The following is a 20,295-nucleotide window of genomic DNA, read 5'->3' as shown; positions in this document are numbered from 1 at the left end:
CAAGGCAGTTTGAGGGGAAATTACAACATTTCATCATAAAATAACTCCTGGAACACACTGAAAACCATGAATCAATAATATCCAGCAATGTAAACGTATCTAAAAGTGGACTTTTGTGTTAAGAGTGTAAATCCCGTCAGGGCTTACCTGTACTAACAATGCATACACTCGTGATACTGCAAAGCGCTTCGGGGGAAAAAAACGTTCACCCACAGGCACAAATATGAAAACTAACAAAGACATCCAATTGTAGGTCAATCTTCCCCGTTTGTATCTCTAGTTTTCTTTATATAGCGGTGTGTGTGCGCCTGTGCGCTTGAGGGCACCTGCTGAACGAGGTCCCAGATCATGTTATCGGAGAGGAGGGTGCCCTCCATCTGCCTACTCCGATCAGCACTGCAGCCACAGGATAGAGGCTGGTTTAGTAGAGACGGATCTGTATATATATATATATATATGTATGTATATGTATGTGTATATATATATATATATATAGAGAGAGAGAGAGAGAATAGAGAAACTGAGGCATAAGAGTAAAAGAGCATGTTTTTTCAGGCTCCACTACTGACTACTATCCTCACTATTCTCCTTGTCGAAGATCAGAAATCTATCATCACAAAAGAAAAGGCTGCATGTGGATCTCAAACAATTGATTTCCTGCCATAGAGGGCATTGATATTAGTCACTCACTATGTATGAAAAGGCCAACAGGAACAGCAACTCTATCTGGAACAGTAGAGGTTTTGCAGGCTGCAGGCGGGCTGTTTAGCCATTTGTCTTTGTCTCCAAATGGCAGGGGCAGTTGCCACCAAAGGTCAGCAAAATGTTACCAGAACAAGGCCCTATAGAGGCTGGAACCACGTGCCTGTGACAAGAGGGGGGACACACCCAGGTGGAATGACACATAGACACTTTCTCTCTCGTCTTCACCCACACACACAACACACCCTTAATGTGGCTTCTTGTTTGGCATCAAGGAGCTGGGCCCTGATGCAGCTGGCGGAGCTTTCAAGTTTATTCCCCACTCCCCAACCCAAGCCAAGGTGCCTCCTATCTCTGGAAATATCAGCTTACACTCTCCCCTTCGGCTCTCCATCAGGGTGTGTTGAAGCCTACGTTTGAAGTGCCATCCACCCCCTGCCCTCGTTTACCCACCTACACCCCCGGCTGTAACACAACCTGGGTAAACTTACACTAACCACCATCACCGCCCCCCCCCCCAGTCTCATCTCTGGAGCTTTTGTGCAGAGACGTCTTATGCCCAGGGACACGGGTGGATGGAGGTCAGACATGGCCCTTGCAACTCGCACGACAGAGGCAGTAAAGTGCTGACAGCCGGACAGACCCGCACACAGGAGATGCTAACACACACACACACAAACCAAGAATAGCGTTCAAATCCCTAATGCACGTGGTCTCTGAGGATCATTCCTCAAGCCCAAAATTTCTTTGACAACTGTTTTTCTCATCTAATCAACTACATCCCAAGGAAATCAAGCATACAATAAAAAGGATGAAAGGGAGTGGAGGGATAGAGGGAGGAAAGCAGAAGGTTTTTTTTTTACCCTATTTTGGCAAAACAAGACAGAGTGGATGAATGAGAAAACCATGTTTCTGGTTATGTATTTTGAGCTGATGTTTCTTCCAAAATATATACACTCTCACTCCCTTGCTTCTCCTTTCAATGGCCTCAAGAAAGAAAGCTGACAGTTAAAAATTCCTTACATGTGCTTTTAAAACAGGGGCAGTGAAATGACACGGCCTCTTCTAACATATGTTTTACCTCTGTGGCTGGAAATTTAATCCATGACTGAGCTTTTTTACGTCTGAGCTGTATACCATACTGCCTGAATGACTTCAGGACTATTAAGTCTACTGAGTAAGATCCTATTACATGAGGTGCATGTCCATGGTTTCTTTTGAAGTCGTTTTTGTGTTTGCACCCATGCCATCACAACAGAATGTTGCTCTTATATATAGTCTTATATATAAAGTTGATATGAATAATGATACTGAATCTAACAGGCACTTGTTGAACTTAAATTACGTGATATTGCTACAGCTACGACGACAATCATCCTGTTGGAATTCAGCCACAGGCCTAAAATAAGCCCCATCAAAGTTGCCTCTATCATCAAAAACAGAGCAAATACTTTCAAACCCTCTGTTTTATATAACCAGATGATAATTAAGTTCTTAAGAAACACATTTATAATGGGACACAGCACAGGAAACAGAGACACAATAAAAAAAAAATGCCCAAAGGAACAAACACAAAATATCAGTGTTTTCCAGATGTGCTTGTGGCATCACTGATTTTCTGTCCTCTTCTGTGTCTCTGACCAGACAGTAATTGAAATCTGACTTCAAATTTCTATTTACCTCTTGCAAAAGAAACATGACAAGCTTGAAGGCATCTGCCTGGGGGCCAGTAGTTATTTTCAACCCATTAACTGCACTGTAAGCGAATGGGTTGCATTGTTGCTGCACTGTCTCCATGCCCAGAATAATGTGCTTCTAGTCTAGTGCTTTGTGGATGCAAATCAAGCGTGCCTTAAGGACACAGACAGTCTATTATAATGCCACTGTGGGGGATTAAAGGCTTGGCCAAGTGGCTTCTTAGTGGCCTTTTTCTTCAGCAAATACAGTTTGTTTTGTGTATTCACCCCTGAACGGAAAAGATACAGTTAAAAAGCTGTCCTCGCCTGGCCATGGCAGTGTAAATAACACACACAGGGAATGTTTACAGGGTGAAAACCTGGGCCCATATGGTAGCCAGCCAGACAGTGGTATGGTGTGCAGCCCCTCTGCAAATGACCTTTGAACCCCACTGACAGTGAAGGGTCATTATCTTTCCAGTGTTAATGTCTGAATGCAAGCAAAGGGAACCTCTAGTTATTTCTGCCAGTAAAGCAGCACTATAAACACAGTGTGTTTGAGATTTAACTTTTCCACCAGACTTCATTAAGCTTTCTGAACAAATAAAGCTACAAACACGGCATAGTTTTTAAGACTTAGGCTACTTCTTCTGGCTAAAGTGGATGATAGCATTAAACTGGAGATAGCCACTGGTCAAGCTGACTACATGTTATCCAATCTGCTGAACCGGCGGCGTCATCCAACAAAGGGAATTAAAGCAGTGTTCACGAGCTGCAGTGAAGGAGGCAGCTAATGGTGAACTCAACACAGCCACACTAACATACATTACAGGTTTTTAAAGACATAAAATGTGGCATTTCAAAAAAGCCACCAACAAGTTACAAACATAAAGGCGACAAAACCATCGGCCATTACTAGAAGCCGATAGCCTCCTCCCGCTAAACAGGGTGGAGACTATACATCTCCCCTCTGTTCAGATGCAGGGGAGGAAAATTAGGTTGAAAATACGTCCAGCCGGCCACGGCAGAGCCCAAGGGCTTGGCTTTAGCAACATAGCTAACAAATGCAACATAATAATAGGCTCATGTTCAATTGCCTCTCCCATGAAAGCTGCGGCTCTTTTCCAAGTCGGCCCAAACGCTGCACGCCCTTTCTCCCCAAGAAAGGGATTGTTCAATGGCCGCATAGGGGGGCACACAACCCCCCCCCCCCCCCCAATTCAAACAGCCTGCCACAACACACACACTTTCTCTAACAGGCAACAACACATTCATAAAGGCTCGTTTCTTAATACCTAGCGGTCCTTGTCTTTAACAAGTAAAGATACAGTATAGCTACTCCTGTCTCCTCTCCAGAGGACACAATCTAGGATGGGCTGCCAGTGTACGGCATAATAAACTGACATTTATCTATGATTGACATCTTTTTGTCTCTGAGTATGCTTATTTAATGACTAGAAAAAGGGCGTCAGACAATTAAAACATTCCGGAACAGTAAGGAAAAATCCACTTACAGTCGAATGGGATTCACAAAGAGGGTCCTCTGCTCTCCTGTGTTCTTCAATGGGAGCAAATATCCCTGCCCTCAGGGAAAAAAAGAGGAAAAACACCTACTATGATATGTGTAATTATCTGTTTTAAAGAGGAATCTCGTTAAAAACTGCCCGTTGTCCTCATGTTTTCACACATTGCCTCGTCTACATATACAGTCCCATTCCCTTTTCCCATTCTTCTCTCCCGGAGCTGCTGAGGAGACACGCTGCGCGTCTCCGTCGTTTCCTGTCCAGCCCAGAACCCGACGCTGCTTTCAGGGCCTGTCGGAAATATCTTATAGGCTGGTGGAGTCGGCCGCAGAGGAGAGGAATGACCTAGCTAAATGGCAGATATGACTGGAAAAGCGACAAATTGCGGTGATACCCGAGTTGTGACATATTATAGCGCAGTTTTCTGCTGATTCATTGGTGAAAACGCTAATTATATGCCAACTTTCGCTTCTTCATCACGACGCTCCAGTGCGAAGTCATTCTGCGCTCCTTGTTTTCTAACATAAAACAGATGAAAAATACTGTTGTTTCAGGGTCCATTGGGCCACCTCCAAAGCACCAGAATGAGCATTTTTTTAATTTTATTTTACAGATTATAATTCGAAAATCGGAGGAACAGTGAAGGCAGCACCAGCATCCAGTAGCTATTCCCTTAAATCAGTGGCAGTACATAGTAGATAACAACAACAACAACAACAACAACAACAATAATAATAATAATAATAAAAAAAACAATTTATATTGCTCTTTTCAATGTACTCAAATATCCTTCATTTAATATTAAAAAGTAAAATATGTTAAAAAAAGATATTAAAATGAGTGAAGCAGACGCTGGAGCTCTGCATGGGGTCTTGCTGATGCTCGCCTAAAGCCACCACCACCAGACAAAAGGGACTTGTTCCAGATTAGGAGATTATTGCATGTTATCCATATGGACACATGGCATTATTAACCTGTCAATCCCCCTCATCCATTTTCTGAGTTAGAATTACAGACAACATTTTGGAAATGCTTTAATCCTCACTTCACAATCCCATGAATCCGTCACCATGTGTTGCCACACAAAGTAAATATTTCTACCCTTTAATGGTCCCTAATCCCAGTTAAACCGGCACAAAACAGGAAAAGGCTTTCAAGAAAAGCAAAATGTGGTTGCAATCAATGTAAGATTGTTACAAATAGCTATTTTACTGGTTTGTAGCAGTAAAAAAAAACTGTTCTCAACATGCTGATCAAAATAAAATGCTTTGTTGCCATCTAGTGGACCATGAAAGCTATTGCACTTTGAACTCAACCCCATTTTATGGATATGGAAATCAAAGACTCAAAACTTGTGTCTTGATACTGCACCACAGTTACCTTCTCTTATAACAGTACCATTGTTTTCTCACTGATATGTTAACTGTGCCAGTGTCTGTACAAGTGCCTCACTCAATGACTCATACAGTACAGAGACGGTTTCTTGTTCACTTTACCTGTAGGCTTTTCACACTGCATATTCTTAGTACAGGGCTAAGTGCGAAAGTGAAAAAAAGCCTACTAGGCATATTCTCTCTGCCAGTCAGCCTCAGGGCTTCCTCTGCCTTTTTGTGAGGTAACGACACTTTGGCAGTCACACAAATGTCAGTTCAAACTTCTTCTCATTGTGTTAAGTAAACCTTTCCACATGGTACACAGAGTCATTGCACTTTTGGTCACTCACTCCACCTCCAACTGTGGCTGCAACATTATTCTTTCCATACAGCTTGCAGCTCCATGTTGGTATCATCTTTTTTTTCTTTGCACTTTGCTACTATGACCAACATCTGTCTGTACGTGCAAAAGATGTTAAAATGTTGTTTAAATTAGGTAATAAAAGGTGGATGTTTTGTATAAGTCTACCGTGCATGTTTGTGTCTCCACACAATAATTCAATATAACACCCTACATCAAATGTGCAGCAGCTTCCAAAATACTTTATTTGTCGTGCATAGACCTTTGGCCTAAATGAATACACAACCATAGTCTTACCATTAATTACACTTGAGGCATCAAAGGTCACAAACTCTGGGAGAGAGCGGAAACTTCAGAAGAAGAGGCGTTTCTGCCACAGGATGTTTTCCCCTCAAGAGAAAATACGTGAGGCTCAGTCGCTGCAGCACCGTGGGAGTGCCTCAGTCAGAGGCAGAATGAGGATATGATGCATTACAGTCGAAGGAACGCGTGCATGGAACCGGGGTTGATGATATCAGATTGCCACATCTGATTTCTCTGCAGCATACAGATTAATGTAGTTTGTTGGAGGAGCTTGATGTTTTAGGTGATGAGGGAAAGCCTCGTTCTGCTGGAGGCAAGTTCACACTCAGTGCAAAAGATCAAGATGAGTGCTTGCTGGATGTTCATGATCCTCATGGGCTACAGATTATTTCATGCTGCTCAGTCTCAGAGTTCCTGCACCTGCAATGGTAAGTTGTAGACTTTATTGCAACACATAAATTCATATGCTCATTGTGGTAAACATTCAGGTAGTAGTTATCGCTAAGAATATTAGGAATTTGGTAGAAATTAGTATTATTTGAATACTACAACTTTACAAGCCACTTTACTGTGCCCACATGGTTACAGTGGGGAAATGTGTTTCAGGTGTAAACACTGATGTTAGCACCCTCAGATGTAGTCTTGTAAAACCTGAGTAGTAATGCATTTAGAGGGTGGATTGTTAAATTGCAGCAGTGGTCAATATCATGAGATATTCAGGCTAGGTACGGTAACTACTCTCTGGTTGGCAGCTTTGGTTAATGTGGAGGAATGTGTCCCTCTGTAAGTTATAGTGAATATATCCTCAGTTATTGTCTGTTGATTAGTGCCTACAATTACCCTCTAATTCTGGCAGAGAGACACATGTTAATGTGAACAAGCATGTACCAGAGTCAACAGAGGAATATCAAAATAAAGTGTTGCCTCAACTCTATGATAATTGCTGTTTACATACAGCGCAGAAGGCATTAATTTCAACACTAATCCATGCAACAAATAGCACTGCATTACATAAAGCACAACCTCGTGAGTGGCATACTTGAGTCAGCCAGCCGGCTGACTCAAGTATGCCATTCACATACCGAATAGTTTTCATGTGAAATGTGAGGCTAAAAGAGGTAAAAGTGCTTAGATGTGCTGTTGAATTGAACAAATTCCGCGTGGGGGTGGAGTTGCTATGAATGATGGGTTTCAAAGCCTGATTTTCACTCAGGGGGAATTAAATGCAAATAAATCAATCTTTGCAGGAGTTGTAGCTGTAAGAAACCGTTTCCCCTGCAAAGGTGTTTGGTGTAGGTTACAGACAAAGACACGAGCATCCTGACTCGGTTTATTGCAACAACAAACACAATTCTCTCTGCTGTTTCTCTATTTCAAAGTTTCAACGTGTTCTTAAGTCACATTGGTAGTATTTTTGCAAGCCTTAGTACATGAATCAGACTGTACCTATAATCCGAAATCAGAATAAAAGTGCACCCTGACTCATTATCACATTTTTCTTTCTCTCCAGACCAGCTGGAAACGGTCTGCATACCTGCCGGACACAATGTGACTGTGCCCTGCCCAAAGTTGATTGGCGAAGACGTGACATTTAACCTTCTGAAGGACCAAGAAGTGATTTACAACTACACATCCGGTGATGAAAAAAATTCACCAAACTATAAACCAGCATACACCAGGGTGGGCATGGAACTGCATGAAAACAAGGAAAATAACACGGTCAGTTTCATGCTCACTGGAGTGAATGTCAGTCGCCATGGTATCTACAGATGTGAGGGCATAGTCATGTTCCCTCCTCCCTTTATAAAAGTACAAAGTGCTTCGAGGATCCTGGTACTTGTAGAAGGTAAATAGTGCTGAGGTTTTAAGACAAACACCAGGGGCACATCTACTACTACTACTAATACTTCTGAATATGTTTCTTCCAGGACACCAATGCAAAGACAATAAAAACTGCGTTAATCCTAAAACAGATGAAAATCAAAATAGCATATTTCGCTGGATCGGCATGCTGGTGGTTCTCAGCATCTACTGCATAATTGTCACCATCTTCGCCTTGGTCAACTGGGTAAGATATTCCTCAAACACATCCAAACGAACACTTGACAATGCCACCTGCTGCCACTGTGTGTGAACCTTTCAGCGAGGAGAGAGTGGATGTGTGGTGCTAAAATAGAGGCACACCAAAAAGGGTAGTTTACCTGATACCAAAAAACACATCTTAAGCATCTATTTTGCAAGACATGTAGTAAATATAGTGGTCCTGTTGTGATTTTGCAGTGTTTAAGATTTGACTTGACTTGAAAGCTTTATTTTCTTATTTTATTTTTTTCATTCAATTTTAAGTGCTTTCACATTACTGCAAGACGTTAAAGTATATTTCTGCTTGGGGAAATTGTTGTACTTATCCATATATGTATTTATTATTTTTTTCTTGTCCTGAAAATTGTCAGCCAAGTCTAAAAGCATTTGGCATCAGCCTTTAAAAATCCCACGATGTGTTACTTTTAGATTATGAAATGTGAGCTTGTTCAGGTCCACAAATTCACAGAAAACCGCCCACAAAATGCAGCGGACATGACCTCTGGCCACTGAATACACTGGCTCAACTTTCTGAGCTGGCTCAAAAGTAAGGTAACAACTTGCATGCGTCTTTTTAAGTAATTCCAACTCTTGCATTATTGGGTAAATCAGACTAACCCAATTAGATTAGTATAGCAAACACGCTTCACTTCAACCTCTAAAAGTTTAATTGAGTTGAACAAAATTGATATTAACGTGAAAATTGTGGTGATGGTGAGTGGTCAAATGATTTAATTTACGCTATTCTTACAAATTGTTTATTTGTTGTTCAGGAGCTTCAGATGAGCACATCAACTCAAATATCTGCAGGTTTGCAGGAAGTTGCCCTCAAACAAAACAAAAAATACAACATATTTAAATTATTAATATGGATTTTGAAGGACTGATCCCCTGAATGCATACATTTAGTGTTGCAGGTCTTCAGCTCTTTGTACAGACAAAATGTAATCTCACTCAATCAAGTTTAGCACTGTGTGAAAACAATTTCTTGCACTGTGTGCTAATACAGTTAAACATCATTTTTATTCTGAAATACTATATTTTAAGTGTTAGTCACTAACCCTAAGAATCACTTCTGTCCTCAGTGATAGGTCACAGCCCTCGCCCCGCTTACATGCATCATACTGTGTGTGATACACAATGAAGTTTCAGACTTCATGCTGCTGTTCAACGTCTTCTCGTGTCTTCCAGGTCAATCAGAGGAAGACAGACTCCCAGAGTGACTACATGAACACCAAACCCAGAGCACCCAAGGACCGCAAGAAGAAAAGAGGGGTTCAAAACCCTATACCACGACACTTCTGATTCCCCGTGCATCACCTGACCATTTGCACAGCTATCCCCATTAGTTTAGATACAAACACAGGTGTATCCTTGTAGGAGTTTGCCTCAAAAAGAACATTATTGTTGTTCATGTTGTTGTTGTCAGGAGTATTGTTTTGTGTGTGAAAGTAGCAGTTCCTTTTACAGCTGTGGCTGTATAAAACAATAAAAAAAAAACTTGCCTTACAGTTTTCGTTTTGCTCACTTCCTGTTTGACTCACACAGTCTCTGCCTGTCTCTCTCACACACACAGATTTGTAGATGGAACCCCTATCTTTGTGGTCGAAACAGAAGGTGGTGTCTGAATGAGGGGACTTAACCACATTCAAAGGGGCTCCTTCAGCTTGTAAATATGTGTGACATCAAGTGGATCAGAGTGACCACAATTTGAAAAATTAACAAACACAACCGTTACTGGTTTCTACCATCCATGGGGTCAAAAACCAAAATATCAAGCGAGTGACTTCACAAGTTCCAGTTTGCTCGCTCTTATTTCTAAGAAATCAGAATGTGTTCTCGGAGTTAACATTACTGAGGTTGACGAGAACCAGATATACAGCAGGGAGAGGCATGCTTCATACAATAACAATATGCACAATTTCCTGTCTTCCTCCCTCTACTCATTTTCCTCCCTCGTGCTTTCTGCAGATGTGGTTGCTTCAAAGGGACTCTACCTCTACCTTGCTCACCTTGCAGTTTCTGTACAATTATTGCAAGCGCACACTGGTTTTATTGGTTTCATTCAGCAGCATGGTCTTACTCATCAACTACCACAAGCATCAGCAACATTAACATATTGTTTCTGTTAGCTTTTCAAGCCATTCTGGGACAGATGATTAAAAACAAATGCTTACGAGAAAAGATTTATTCTTTCCCCCACAGTCACTCCCCCGATGAAATTTTATTGCATGATAGGATCACTTAAATACTTAAGCCTTTTGCCTTCATCAGGGTGTGGCTTTTCATGTCTTTCAGAAACAACTGATTCAACTATTATTCAAACCGTCATTCACACGCTCACGTAAACTTCATCCACTCGAACGTTCTCACTTTATGTAGAGGTTACAAAAAAATACCACAGAAGGATAAATGGCCCTTCATGTGTACCACAACTGGTTTTAAGATACATTTTTCCAGGGACCACATTTATTTAAATACTTCAATATATTTACAAAGCTTTGAATAGCACAACAAAATCTCTGTGTTCATGATGATTGTATAGGTTGAGACTTAACCCTAACCCTGAATCAGCTGTGGCTCTTGGCATCTATCTAACACTGACATCCGTCCTCAAGATCCCAGTTGCTCCATTGTAGGTTGTGTGTCTGATCTGTGGTGTTCTGGAAAAATCCGTCCCCTGAGAAACTCTGTCCTCTTTTCCTCAGACACAGACTGCAGCTCCTGCTCCGTCACCTGGAGAACAGGATTAAGATCATGTTAATCTCGCTATCACAGAGATGCACTCAACACTGATACTTCTTCCACAATATCTAGAAATATATACCAAGGTTCAGAGGAAGGAGGATGACAATTTGCACAGTAAAATGCTGACACTCATACCTGAAAGGAACGTGGGTGAAGGCAGGTTTTATTAAGTTAATTTAAGTGGCGACAACAAATTTGTAAATTAGATTTTTTCCTCCTTACAACAACTTTAGCATATGAGAAAAGCATTTTAAATGTAGAAGAAATGAAGTTTAAATATGAGCATAGCACTTTGTAAAGTGTCAGTAAATATTGGATCCTTAGAAAAAGAAGAACTCAAACTGCATCATCATCTGAGTCTCACCAGGACAGGGTTATATCCCAGGATCTTCAGATGGCGAGTCTTGACAGCCAGAGAACCCCGAGGATTGGACGTTCCATAGCAAAACCCAGAGTGTGGTACGCAAATTACTGCAATTCTAGGACATCAAGACAAGGGTTTCTCAGCTTTCAAAGGGTCAAAATTTGAATGTAGGTACAATATGACAGGATGAAAGTGGAGGTTTGGTTATAAGAACGTCATTGGGAGGTAAAAATCTGAAACCTGAAAAACAGACAGAGCAGATTGTGGCTTTCTTTTCATTGAGACTGAGCTGAGCTTGGAGCTTAAACTACAGATATTTACTCAGTAGGGTTGTTATAGTTTTGGTTTAATTACTGGACTCCATTTTAATGTCTTTAAAAATTAGTTTAAAATTCTACTTTTTTATGCATAATGGTAGAAGTTCAGAACAGGCGTTGTGCAACCCAAACAACATATCACATTATTGTTAAAATGTATTTATACTAATATTTCAGTACATTGTACATCTTCTGGTTGAATTTGCACAGATAAAATGCACCAGCAGGATCAATAGAAATCAATTTAGTTAAAGCACTGAATGACTTGAATGATTTTAAACAGAACCATTTACAAGAAAGAGTAAGAGACCAAAAAAGAGTAAGAGAGATGACTGCATATATGTTATATAAAATTAAATTACTTAGGAGACTCCCTGTGTAGAGTTGAACAAAAATACTAAAAAAAGGCATAAAAAGTACAAATGTGCACAAAAGAAAATCCATACTATTTCAAGATTGTTAATAAACTAGATGTACACTACACAACTTTCTTTAACAAATAATTTAAAACTATTTCATTGCAACCTTGTTGCTCATTAAGAGCAAGTGACTGAAAGTTTCAAACCTTTAAATAAAGTGCCTTAGTGTAGACTGTATGTACTTTGCTGCATGTAAAGTTGTGGAATCATTTGATGTACGCAATCACGGCATGCGTCAATGCCCGACATTGTCAGAACAGAAAGGCCAAACATCCTCTCCACCTGCTTTCACGTCATCAAACATGACTTAAGCACATTCAATTGAAAACAAAATGTGCAAGTAAAATACCAGTGCAGATCTGACTCAGATTGAGTCCGGTGATGTTATCGGCTGCTGATGTCAACTGATGTTGATGTCTTACCTCTGACTGCTCTCTACTGGAGAACACTCGTCTCCTGCACAGAGACTCGCTTCAGTCACAGAGGTTTGGTTTGGCAGAGTTATCACACCATCTGAGCGTCAACACACACAAACACAGGCGCTTGCTGGCATCACGGGTTCAAAACTAGCTGAAATTGTGTTCTGTAGCCATTTTCTTAAAGCAAAATGCAAACACAATAAACAGATATTAGGGTAATTATTCATTCTATAACAGAAAATCATTAGTCTGCCTATCTTCACTTGTGGCTCAAACTGTCTTTACCTATGAGGTAGAAGTCCTCCACCACCACCATTTCCTGCAGCATTGTGTCCGCCTGGTCCCCCAACACACTGTGCAGGCTCTGCGAGAGCCACAGGTTGACTGATGGAATGTCAGCGGCGGGGTCTCCCAGGAGAGATGAGGGGACAGTCAGGGGCAGAGGGAGCAGAGGACGGTCAAGACGGAGGCACAAGTTCACTGTCTGAAACATTCTCTCCTGGCTTTGGAGAAACTTGGGTGCTGTAGAGAAATAGAGGAGGTTCAGAGGGATGGAATTCACAAACCCAAGTGAGAGGGAAATAAAAGATGAAGAGAAGGCCTTTGTCTTACCTGTAGCATTAAACTGCTCCAGTGTACTGCTCTGCAGGAGTCTCTCCAGCAGTGCAGAGGGGAAGTGGCCCAGTAGACACAGACAGTATACAGACTTTAACAACTCAAACACGGACAGCTTGGGCAGATAGGAGTCCAGAGCCCGGCTGAGACTATCCAGAAACCTGGAACAGCAACATGGCAACAAAAACATCAAGCCTGGAAACCAACAGTCATGGAAGTTAAGCTACTGTTTATTAGCTGTACACAAACCTGTGCATGAAGGGCCTGTGTTTGAGTAAATTTTGAAAGACAGAGACATGCGAGTGACCTACTGTTGTCTCTGGTGCTGCAGATCATAGTTCAGAGAGGAGTACACCTTGAGGACACAGAGGAGGTCTTTAAGTGTCAGAGAGTGCGGATTGGCGATCACCTTCTCAGCAAATGCCTCCATTAAGGCGGCGGGACAGAAGACGAGGTTCTCCAACACAGACAGGAAGAGGACCAACTGAGCAGAGACAAGAAAAAAAAGATTCTTGCTTAACTGTCTGTAGCATTAAGAATATTTAAGATTTCACAAAAGGGGTTAGAAAACAGTTATCTAATGCAGCACCTGTTTGTTGGTCCATATGTCTACCGTAGAGGCAACGTAGTCTGAAATGTCAGTGAACAGATCTAAGTCTCTGTAGTGCAGCTCTCTACAGGACTGCAGGACTGTAAACAATCTGTTGAAGGGGATTCCATGGAGGTTTTCTACCAGAGAAGATAGATGAGGGAAAAAAACATGAAATATAAATCTTAATACATAATATAATATTTCAGGCTCCTTCAACTGATTCTATGCTGACAACACTTAACACAACATTTAATTTAAGACCTCACACTAATGCCAAGATGTTTTCCCAATTTTCTGACCACACCATTACCCCTTATGAAATCCATATATTTCCTTTGAATTAGACTATAATTCAAAGTATTTATCTTTACCTTTGATCTTCTTACTGCAGACATTCAGCAGTGGTTTGGAGTAGAAGCCCATTGTGGCCATAGTGGAGATCATGTACTGGGTGTTGGGAAGGCTGAACTGGTCTGTCATTGATAAAGCCTTTCCCTGGAGGAAGTAGTGCATAAAATGAATGTCAATGTGGAATGGATTCAGCTGCAGGTAAAAAAAAAATACAGGTCATTTTTGGTCATGACCCGGGCCGTAGTTCAAAAACACTAAAATGGGACAATGACAAAGCAGATATCAAGCAAAATAAAAAATCGCTAAGGGGTCACCACAATGTTTTAGATATGATGAGATTGATTGACTTGTAGTCTAAAAACTGTAACTTATAGAATAGGTGAGACAGAAGTACAGGGGCACTGGAACAGAAGCAAAGACAAGATGCTGCACACCAGTATAGTAAATATTTGCTGGTTATTCACCAGATTGCTGTTTCCCAACAGTCGCAATATCATCAATAAGAATAAAAGCATTAAATCCTGCACTAATTAGACACTGTACAGACTGTAAACTGTGGCGACAGTGGCAAAAATGTCAAGGACATACCTGCACAAGAGTGCTGGATAATGTTAGAATCACATGTACAGGGATATGAATACCAAATATGGTCAAAACCAAGACTCATAAACCAACCTCTAGTTTCCGTTTGAGGTCTAGTGGAGCATCTTTCCCGAATAGACGCATCATGGTCTGGAGAGGCATTACATTCTTGATCCCAGGTAGACGAGCCTCAACTACCAGCCTAGGACATAACCACAATAAACACCAATGTAAATTGATCTGAAAAAGAAGTGGTAAAAATGTATATAGTAATTTAGGACGTGAAAAAGTTCTGTCTGATGATACATGGATATCTCTGAGGCTGGAGGGTTTTATTTTCTGCACCAATTCTAAATTTCTGATGCTTGTATTTTGGGCCACATTTGATAATCCTGACCTCATGCCCTCCTTAAGTGCAGCGACGTTGGGGCTGCTCTCCATATGTTCCAGACAGGAGGCCAAGATGGACAGGCCCTTCTCATCAAAGTCATTCAGTTTCTCCTGTTAGTGGACAATAAAGCGTATTAGGATAAACAGCAAAACAAAAGTATTACAAATATGAAAACATGTTTGCTTGCTGCTTGACAATCTTTCACTTCCTACCTGACAGGTTCGGAGGAAAGTCTGGACCACACGGCTTCGTTGTGGAACACCCAGTTTGACCATACTTATGAGAGAATAAGCCATGTCGTCACTACGCATGTGCCCCACACTCTTCATGGCCTTTTGGAGTAGTCTGTCAAATGCAGGATGCTCAAACATCAGCTGCAGCTCATAGCGCCGCTGATCATCTGACATCTTCTTGGTGGTGGACCACATGTGGGTCAGGCTGTTGCTGACCTGTCGAACTGTGACTGAGTATTGGCAGGTGAGGTCTAACACGTCTGATGGGGAGCCACAGCGCCGCAGGTGGTCCAAGAAAGGGGACCTCCTCTGTTTGTGCCTTGAGGCTGTCTCTTCTGTTTGGATCTCAGCGGGCAGCGAAGCCTCTTCCAAGTCCTCATTGTAAATCCTATCCTGTGAGTAAAACCTCAATGAACTGACAAGACTCCTAGCCAGGCATGTATGGCTTTGCCTTGTGCCCCAACTGTGTACTAACTGTTGACTAGGGAAAGATGTGTCTTTGACTGATGTTGTCACCGGGAAACCGCGGTGTTGCCATAGAGACCTGCGGCTGCAAAAGCGCAGGCCCCATCTCATGACCTCCTCTGTCACCCAGACAGACATTAATAACTTAGGTGACGCAAAAGGGGTGAATATGGAAATAAGGCACTATGGCGTCCTTGATTTCAGCACTGCCCGTGTGGAGCAAACATCTAATAACTAACAACAAAGACCTCAGGCATTTAACAAATTGTGTAAATGGTGTCAAAGTAATGGCATCTATTACTCAATTAGCGTTAAGTTAATGATTATCCGACTGTTTCCACGTTACATTCTTGCATAGACTGTTAAATGATGTAAGTAGTTAGTACAAATTATGTATTACAAAGTGCTATAACTGAGCTGCCAACAAGGTCAACATACGTCCTCCTTCAAGTTGTAAAAACACTAGGTAGCTTACATTAGCTGAGGTTAGCTAAGTGATGCCCCCTACCTTATTACTCGCTAACCGTGGGAACATACGAACAGTTGTCCAAGTAAGACATGACACTTGCTGGACAATGTGACATGTGACAGAAAAACGTTGTTCAGCGAAGAGACACAGAGCTACATTACATTGCAAAAATTATGTTAGCTTGCATTCTCACACGCTGTTTCGTCGTGTGTGCGCTGCCATATTTACTCCCCCTGTCAACTTGGTACAAGACGTACTGTCAAAATATAAAAAAAACAGTGTTTATTGTGAATATAAAATACCTCAAGTATGATATTTACTACGGTTAAAAAAACTATCTGTGACCTTTTTAACCCACAGGTCTCACAGTCATCATAACACGCCCTGATATTTATTTGTGTTGTTTCCTACTCGGACTCAAATAAGCGCAACATCCTCGGTGTCCTAGCAACCAACGTCACCCGTGTAACATGGCAAAATTTGTGCTTGCTGGTAAAGTTTGATTGTACTTTTTATATTTTAGCATTTAACAGAAACTATGTGAAAATATCGGATTTCTCATTTCTACAATTTTAACCTCTACAGGCAAAACAGACTGCCCACATTATGCCAAGGCGGAACTATTAGCAGACAGTCTGCAGCGATCTCTGCCTAACTTCAGGATCCACAAGATATCCATCCTCCCAGATGAATGGAAGGTCGTATTCTTATATTAAAATGATGTATTATATTTACAAATAATTCGTAGGCTATATTCCTCGTGTTACTTATTTGTCATTGGTCTCTGATAGGAATGGCTGGAGGTCACCTGCAAAAGAAATGGCTGGAAGCATGAGCAGTCCCCTTTGGTTTGGAGGGAACTGGTAGACCAAGGGGGGAAAGGGATGCTCATAGGGGGCCTCAGTGAGTTCCTAGAGCATTGTCAGGTAGGCATAGATTAGGTTTTCTTAATTAAAATCACTTCAAACTTCCAAACCTGCCAATTTTCTAAATCAATCAGTTTGTGTAGGACTACTACAGCATCACATCAGATATGCCTACAGACATAATGGTGAGTGTTGCAGCAGAGAATCTGGAAACCAAGATGAACCTTATTGTAGAGGAGCAGCATCGTGTCAGTCTTATCAAACCCCTTCACATATGGATCAGCAGGTCGGTTTGTCTGAAAAACTTGAAACCAAAGAAAAAGACACATTTTTCCCCTCTGAAGAATTTGTGTTAAATGCATTTTCTATACCTTTCCAGTGCTCTCAGCCCAACCTGCCACTTCCTGATCCCCAATCTGTTCTCTGCTGAGGTGTTCCCCCACATTTCTGCAATCAGCCTCCACCTACTGGACCTGGAGGGAAACGAGGAGGAACTGCAGTGGCTGAGAATGGAGACGGAGGACCTGGCACTCTGTCTGCTCCATCAAGTATATTTGATATATTTTTAGGAGTTTTCATTTTTAACCATATTCAAAGGAAAATAAAGCCATCTAACAATATTTATTCACAGGTGACCATTCACACAGATCTGGAACAGGCCTTCCAAGAAGCAGATGTCATTCTACTGCTGGATGAGTGGTGGTCTGGTGACAGTGAAACAGAGGATGAGGAGGAAAAGAAGAAAAAGGTAAAGGGAATCTCAGACAGGTACAGAGAGTACGGACAACTGATCGACACAAGGGCCAACAAGGAGGTGAAGGTGATTGTGTCTGGTGACTCTTTTGTCAACCTGAGATGCTCACTTCTTTTGGACAACGCACATTCCGTCGACAACCACCAATTTGTCTCAATGGCAACTCAGCTGGAGAATGAAGCCAGGGCCGTCATTGCAAAGAAGCTGAAAGTGAGGACTTCAGGTAGCTACTGTGAATTTTCTCCCTCTGTTTGGTGAAACTGATTCACATTTTCTCATAGCATCTTAGTCACTTTTCATGCAAAATGAATAATTTCTCCCTCTTCTTCTGCTCTAGATATTACAAATGTCATTGTGTGGGGAAACATCAGTGGTAGTTTCTACATTGACCTGCAGAGGGCAAAAGTGTTAAACTACAATGGGGCAATTAAAGGACCAGCTTTCTTTTCCCAACCAGTCCAAAAGATTCTTCATGAAAGGTTTGTTACAATAACAATCAGGATTTCAATATGTAGTAAGTATTTCTTCAGACTCCTTGTTCAAAAGTATAGGTGATCATTTCTTAGTTTGCTTTAAACGCATAATTATATTGGTCAACTCCACCCATCTGGCACTTTGGCAGGATAAACAAACAGGATGAGGTCTAGCGCTCGTCTACCATCAAATTACAAAACTGCCTACCAAGCTACAGTCTGTGTGTTGATTGCACAATACATCTGACCCATCAGTCTGACTGCTCTGATCAAAGACATCCTGTGCTGGGATATGCAAAAAAAGCCAACAGTCTCCTCCTCTGTTCCAGGAAATGGTTAGAAGCAGACTTTCAAGGCTTGGTATGTTGTCAGCGCGCGTCTGTGGCTTCAAAAACCTGCCGAGCAGCTGCCATGTCAGCCACCAACGGGATCCTCACTGTCCTAAAGGCTTGGAATGGCATTTGTAGTCCAAATGAGGTCTTCTCTATGGGTGTACTTTGCCCAGGTGAAGACATAGCCAAACGTGTGTGACAAACATTGTAATGGGCAGCGGGTAGTATATGCAGGGATGAAGTTCACATTTTAAAATAGGGATCCATATTTTAGTTCTCCTGATTTTGACTGATCTTGCTAGTGTTGAAATGTTATTGTCTTTGGCTACTTGTAGGCTACTACAATCTCCCAGATGGCATCGTCCTCTCAGTTCCAGTAACCTTCACAGACGGTAAATGGTCCGTGCTGTTTGATGTGACTGTTGGAGACGAGTTGAAGGAGAGACTTCAGCTTTCTGCCAGTGAACTCAAGCAGGTATGTCAAGTTACAAAAATAACGAGGTGAGTTGCACAACAATCATTTTCATAGCTACAATCTGTTGTAACCACTTAAACATATGGTGTTTTCAAAAATGCTTCTGAAGTACTAACAGAGGTGTTTTTGTTTTCCAGGAAAAAGAACTTGGATCAGAAAATTGCCCGATTGTCATGAATGAAGACGACAGTTGATAGACATTAAAAACAGACTATAAAAAGCCTCTTCCATATTGACAAAAGACAAAAAACATAGGCTAGAAGTTGGGTAAATGATCAAAGGAAGTAATCCAGATAAATATCAGTGCCACATCTTAAGTTTGTTTCAGTTTGTTCTTTTATTCTCTTACTTTCATATGTGGAGTTGCATTTTATTTTACCAGTTTAATGACAATAAATCTTTGAAACTCACCCATAGCCGTTAGATTTTTAGATGTAAAAGATCAAACTGAGTACTTTATGGAAAAAGGAGAAATTAGAAAATATATTCCTTTTTTAAAATTGTACAGTTCAGTAAGTGCCTTTTTTATAGTTCAAGAAGCAATATTTGAAGCATATAACACACTACTACCATACACAAACTAGTCTGTTAATATCCTTCTCTAAAATCTGATGTTATGACTTGCCATCATCCATTTCCATTTACAGTTGGGTAGTCTTAAAAATGAGGACACATCAAAACCTGTATTCCCCTCGTTGGTAATTAATATTAAACAAACTGAATTGAATGGGCTCTTTTAACCTGAAACATTCAAATTGATTTTTTTTCCTCACAAAATACTTTGTCAGTTGACAAGGAGAACTTGAACAGAGTGCTGTTTTTACATGCAGAATATACACGTTCTTTTTTTTCTTTTTTTTTAGCATTTCTACACTATACACAAGGAGGCATTGTCTGAAAAAAGGAGAGGTTAGTACAAATACAATGCACTACAACAAGTCGGGAAATGGACACATATTCTGCAATGCTATATTCAATTTGTACAACCCACCCCTGAGATTTGGATGCTGAGTGGTTTACAAAAGCAAAACTGGCCTCTTTATACAGTCGAGCATAGTGCTTGATTTTTTCCACAAATCCTCAGCCACAGCCAGATACATAATGTGCCATTTAAATATTATGTCCCTCCAATAACAGAACAAAATCTGCTCCAGTGTAAAAGTAACACTCTTTTGAAAACTGACCTCAAATATTGATGGTAAATACATGCGTGAAGCATGGCATGCATGGACTTGTCGTGGCACAAAGGAGGTTATTTGGTAGATATACATATCCCAGTGATGACTATACATGTACAAATAGTTGGGTATTGATGGGCCTAGCTCACGAGAAGCCTGTGTCTTTCAACAAAGTTGTGGGTCAAGAATAAATTCAATTACATATGGATGTATGAAATTAAATTCTATTCAC

General features: G+C 41.1%; 3 protein-coding genes across 3 annotated transcripts; 2 read left to right on the top strand and 1 right to left on the bottom strand.

The window, feature by feature from the left end:
• The first annotated feature begins 6,097 nt into the window (after positions 1 to 6,097).
• Positions 6,098 to 9,531, top strand: LOC139306746 (T-cell-specific surface glycoprotein CD28). Its single transcript, XM_070930698.1, has 4 exons — positions 6,098 to 6,366; positions 7,449 to 7,784; positions 7,867 to 8,006; positions 9,212 to 9,531. Exons 1-4 carry the CDS (start codon positions 6,225 to 6,227, stop codon positions 9,323 to 9,325), a joined length of 732 nt encoding a protein of 243 aa, XP_070786799.1. The 5' UTR covers positions 6,098 to 6,224; the 3' UTR covers positions 9,326 to 9,531.
• Positions 9,532 to 10,175: 644 nt separating this feature from the next.
• fastkd2 (FAST kinase domains 2) lies at positions 10,176 to 15,654 on the bottom strand. The gene is made up of 11 exons (XM_070930809.1): positions 15,031 to 15,654; positions 14,825 to 14,928; positions 14,521 to 14,629; positions 13,866 to 13,989; positions 13,492 to 13,631; positions 13,214 to 13,386; positions 12,900 to 13,063; positions 12,573 to 12,809; positions 12,291 to 12,381; positions 11,133 to 11,247; positions 10,176 to 10,756 (listed from the first exon to the last, which is right to left on the bottom strand). Exons 1-11 carry the CDS (start codon positions 15,652 to 15,654, stop codon positions 10,634 to 10,636), a joined length of 2,004 nt encoding a protein of 667 aa, XP_070786910.1. The 3' UTR covers positions 10,176 to 10,633.
• Positions 15,655 to 16,455: 801 nt separating this feature from the next.
• mdh1b (malate dehydrogenase 1B, NAD (soluble)) lies at positions 16,456 to 19,158 on the top strand. The gene is made up of 10 exons (XM_070930826.1): positions 16,456 to 16,477; positions 16,571 to 16,683; positions 16,777 to 16,911; positions 16,995 to 17,137; positions 17,231 to 17,399; positions 17,483 to 17,828; positions 17,943 to 18,084; positions 18,408 to 18,583; positions 18,746 to 18,885; positions 19,023 to 19,158. Exons 1-10 carry the CDS (start codon positions 16,456 to 16,458, stop codon positions 19,077 to 19,079), a joined length of 1,443 nt encoding a protein of 480 aa, XP_070786927.1. The 3' UTR covers positions 19,080 to 19,158.
• The last annotated feature ends 1,137 nt before the right edge of the window (positions 19,159 to 20,295 follow it).

The sequence above is a fragment of the Enoplosus armatus genome, chromosome 24 (genome assembly GCF_043641665.1).
Source record: "Enoplosus armatus isolate fEnoArm2 chromosome 24, fEnoArm2.hap1, whole genome shotgun sequence".
Classification (NCBI taxonomy): Eukaryota; Metazoa; Chordata; class Actinopteri; order Centrarchiformes; family Enoplosidae; genus Enoplosus; species Enoplosus armatus.
Note: the sequence above shows the minus strand (reverse complement) of the source record. Positions and strands in the feature narration are given on the sequence as shown.